Here is a 3359-nt window from a genome sequence, read left to right as displayed (position 1 = left end):
CCACCATCATCATCACCACCACCAACACTGTCACCACCACCACCCTTAACATCACCGTCACTATCAACATCATCACCACCACCACCCTTAACATCATCGTCACCGTCACTATCATCATCATCACCACCACCCTTAACATCATCGTCACCGTCACTATCATCATCATCACCACCACCCTTAACATCATCGTCACCGTCACTATCATCATCATCACCACCCTTAACATCATCGTCATAGTCACTATCATCATCATCATCACCACCACCACACTTAACATCATCGTCACCGTCACTATCACCATCATCATCATCATCACCACCACCACACTTAACATCATCGTCACCGTCACTATCATCATCACCACCACCCTTAACATCATCGTCATCGTCATTATCATCACCGTCACTATCATCATCATCACCACCACCCTCAATATCATCGTCACCGTCACTATCAACATCATCACCACCACCACCCTTAACATCATCGTCACCGTCACTATCATCATCATCATCACCACCACCCTTAACATCATCGTCACCGTCACTATCATCATCATCACCACCACCCTTAACATCATCGTCACCGTCACTATCATCATCATCACCACCCTTAACATCATCGTCATAGTCACTATCATCATCATCATCACCACCACCATACTTAACATCATCGTCACCGTCACTATCACCACCATCATCATCACCACCACCACACTTAACATCATCGTCACCGTCACTATCATCATCACCACCACCCTTAACATCATCGTCACCGTCACTATCATCATCACCACCACCACCCTTAACATCATCGTCACCGTCACTATCATCATCATCACCACCACACTTAACATCATCGTCACCGTCACTATCACCATCATCACCACCACCACACTTAACATCATCGTCACCGTCACTATCACCTCCACCCTTAACATCATCGTCATCGTCATTATCATCACCGTCACTATCATCATCATCACCACCAGCCTCAATATCATCGTCACCGTCACTATCAACATCATCACCACCACCCTTAACATCATCGTCACCGTCACTATCATCATCATCATCACTACCACCCTTAACATCATCGTCATTATCATCACCATCACCGTCACTATCATCATCATCACCACCAGCCTCAATATCATCGTCACCGTCACTATCAACATCATCACCACCACCCTTAACATCATCGTCACCGTCACTGTCATCATCATCACCACCACCCTTAACATCATCGTCACCGTCACTATCATCATCACCACCACCACCGTAATCATCATCGTCATCATCGTCACCACCAACACTGTCACCACCACCACCCTTCAACATCATCGTCACCGTCATTTTCATCATCATCACCACCACCATAATCGTCATCGTCACCACGGTCAGCACAGGGCCAGGCAGGAGCAGGCCCTGACGAAGGCGTACGCGTAGCTCCTTGTGGTGCCATCGTCACAGCGCAGAGTGGCGCTCCGCTGCTCCACCAAACTCTCCCTGCAGCAGCTGCAGGCGCGCACCACGGAGCGCTGGGCATGATCGAGCCTGCGGTGAGGAGGGGGGGGGGGGTGAGGAGAGGGGTGAGGAGGAGCCTGGCGAGTGGTACGGTGACCATGTTGAACTTTTTTCGCACCGTACGTAGCCAACTGCGCTAATCGGAGGTGTGGTGTAGTGTGTAGTGTAGTGTATAGTGTAGTGTATAGTGCAGTGTATAGTAGTATAAAGTATAGTGTATAGTAGTGTATAGCGTAGTGTACAGTCGTGTAAAGTACAGTGAGTAGTATGATGATGGTGACATTGACGATGGCAATGATGATGACAACGATGGCCATGATGACGATGATGATGTCTCCGTAGAGGATGAAGAAGATGATGACGATGACGGATGAGGAGGTGGTCCTCACGTTGTCGAGGATTGGCAGGTGCCGCTGCAGTGGCCCAGCTCCAGCTCGGAGCTGTTGCAGGACCCCACGCGGACGACCTCCAGCGTCTTGAACGTGCGGCACAGCGGGGAGTCCGAGGGCTCCACCCGGGGCTGGCACGACACGGGGCAGCAGCCCTGAGCGTCGTAGACCACCTCGACCGAGTCCTATACGGCATGTCCAGCGGAGAGACAGGAGACATGGGGAGACAGGGGGAGGTGACACGGGGAGACAGGGGGGAGACACGGGGCAGCAGCCCTGAGTGTCGTAGACCACCTCGACCGAGTCCTGTATGGCATGTCTAGCGGGGAGACACGAGGAGAGAGGAGGAGGGGTGGGGGGAGGAGACACGGGGGGAGAGGAAGTTGGGGGGAGATGGTCCCTCCACCCCCTGCTCCTCCCACCCTCCCATCACACGGGTGGTGGGAGGGGGGGGAGGGTGGCGGGGGGAGTCCGGGGGGGGGGGGGGGGGCGACCGTCACCTCGCAGTGGTCGAAGTTGAACGGCGCGCAGCTGGTGATGGCCTCCTGCATGGCGGCTCGCCCGCCCACGAGCCCGCAGGAGTAGAGCACGCAGCGGTTGGCCGTGTCGTTCCAGCGTTCGCCAACCTGGCGGGGCGGGTGGGGGGGGGGGGAGACGCCCCGTTCGTGGGTTTTGGAGACGGGGTGGGGGGGGTCTCTCTCCTGCGCCGATCCGAGGGCGACCGAGCGGACTTGAAACGCCGGCCATGGCTCATCTCCCCGTGCTCGGTGGCGCGGGTGGATCACCTCGTACGATCGCCTGCCCCGGGATGCTGCCCTGTAAGTCACCCCAGGGGGTCACGCGTACTCCCAAATTCCCCGCTCCGGTTGAGAACCGCCGCTCTCTATGCTGGTTAACGCATAGCAGTCGTGGCCAATATCATCCCACGATGGAGCGGTGTTCTTTGTTTAACTTTGGGTCGGATGGCGTGAATATGAACGCGACGTTAAAGCCGACCGACCGTCATCGTTGCAGGGGAGTGGTTGACTCTCCCACAAACACACACAACCGGTTAGTGCTGAACGAGCAACTCATTGGCCACGTTTTGTGGGCTTGACAGACAAATTCGTCAACTGGTGTCGCCCGCCCGCCCGTCGGTCACCCACCTGGTGGTAGACTCCGTTGTGGACGCAGGCATCTGGGGAGGGCGACAAAGGGGAGGAGGAGAGCGAAAGGAATCGTCAGGGTGAGCCGCGGCACGCACGCAGACAACAGCCAGAGGGCGGTACAGCAGCTGTCAGTGTGTGGACTAATCTCCAACGTGATTTAATTCAGACGCTGTCTTTCCGACAGACCTGTTCTTCAACTGAGGACGACTGCTTGCGTTGTGGCCGAAACGTCGTGAGAATTATGTTATTATGTTTTATTTGTTATTATTTTATTATTTCTCTTTTACGTGACTTTA

At 54.5% G+C, this 3359-nt stretch overlaps 1 protein-coding gene across 1 annotated transcript; it reads right to left on the bottom strand.

Moving 5' to 3' along the window:
• Positions 1-955: 955 nt before the first annotated feature.
• Positions 956-2542, bottom strand: LOC133360582 (integumentary mucin B.1-like). The gene is made up of 3 exons (XM_061579387.1): positions 2416-2542; positions 1916-2100; positions 956-1556 (listed from the first exon to the last, which is right to left on the bottom strand). The coding sequence occupies exons 1-3, from the start codon at positions 2464-2466 to the stop codon at positions 1400-1402; spliced, it is 393 nt and encodes a 130-aa protein (XP_061435371.1). The 5' UTR covers positions 2467-2542; the 3' UTR covers positions 956-1399.
• Positions 2543-3359: the final 817 nt, after the last annotated feature.

This window comes from Lethenteron reissneri, chromosome 69 (assembly GCF_015708825.2).
Source record: "Lethenteron reissneri isolate LAM-NWPU_2019-01 chromosome 69, ASM1570882v1, whole genome shotgun sequence".
In the NCBI taxonomy this organism is placed as follows: domain Eukaryota; kingdom Metazoa; phylum Chordata; class Hyperoartia; order Petromyzontiformes; family Petromyzontidae; genus Lethenteron; species Lethenteron reissneri.
The sequence above is the reverse complement of the archived record's forward strand: the minus strand, read 5'-3'. Positions and strand labels throughout refer to the sequence as shown.

Bases quoted from the DNA above. Each gene is read 5' to 3' on its own strand.
- LOC133360582 (XM_061579387.1), bottom strand. From the start codon at position 2,466: ATGCAGGAGGCCATCACCAGCTGCGCGCCGTTCAACTTCGACCACTGC. The intron at 2,101-2,415 runs GTGACGGTCGCC...CATGCCGTATAG, and splicing joins TCAACTTCGACCACTGCGAG to GACTCGGTCGAGGTGGTCTA. The intron at 1,557-1,915 runs GTGAGGACCACC...TCCTCACCGCAG, and splicing joins ACCTGCCAATCCTCGACAAC to GCTCGATCATGCCCAGCGCT.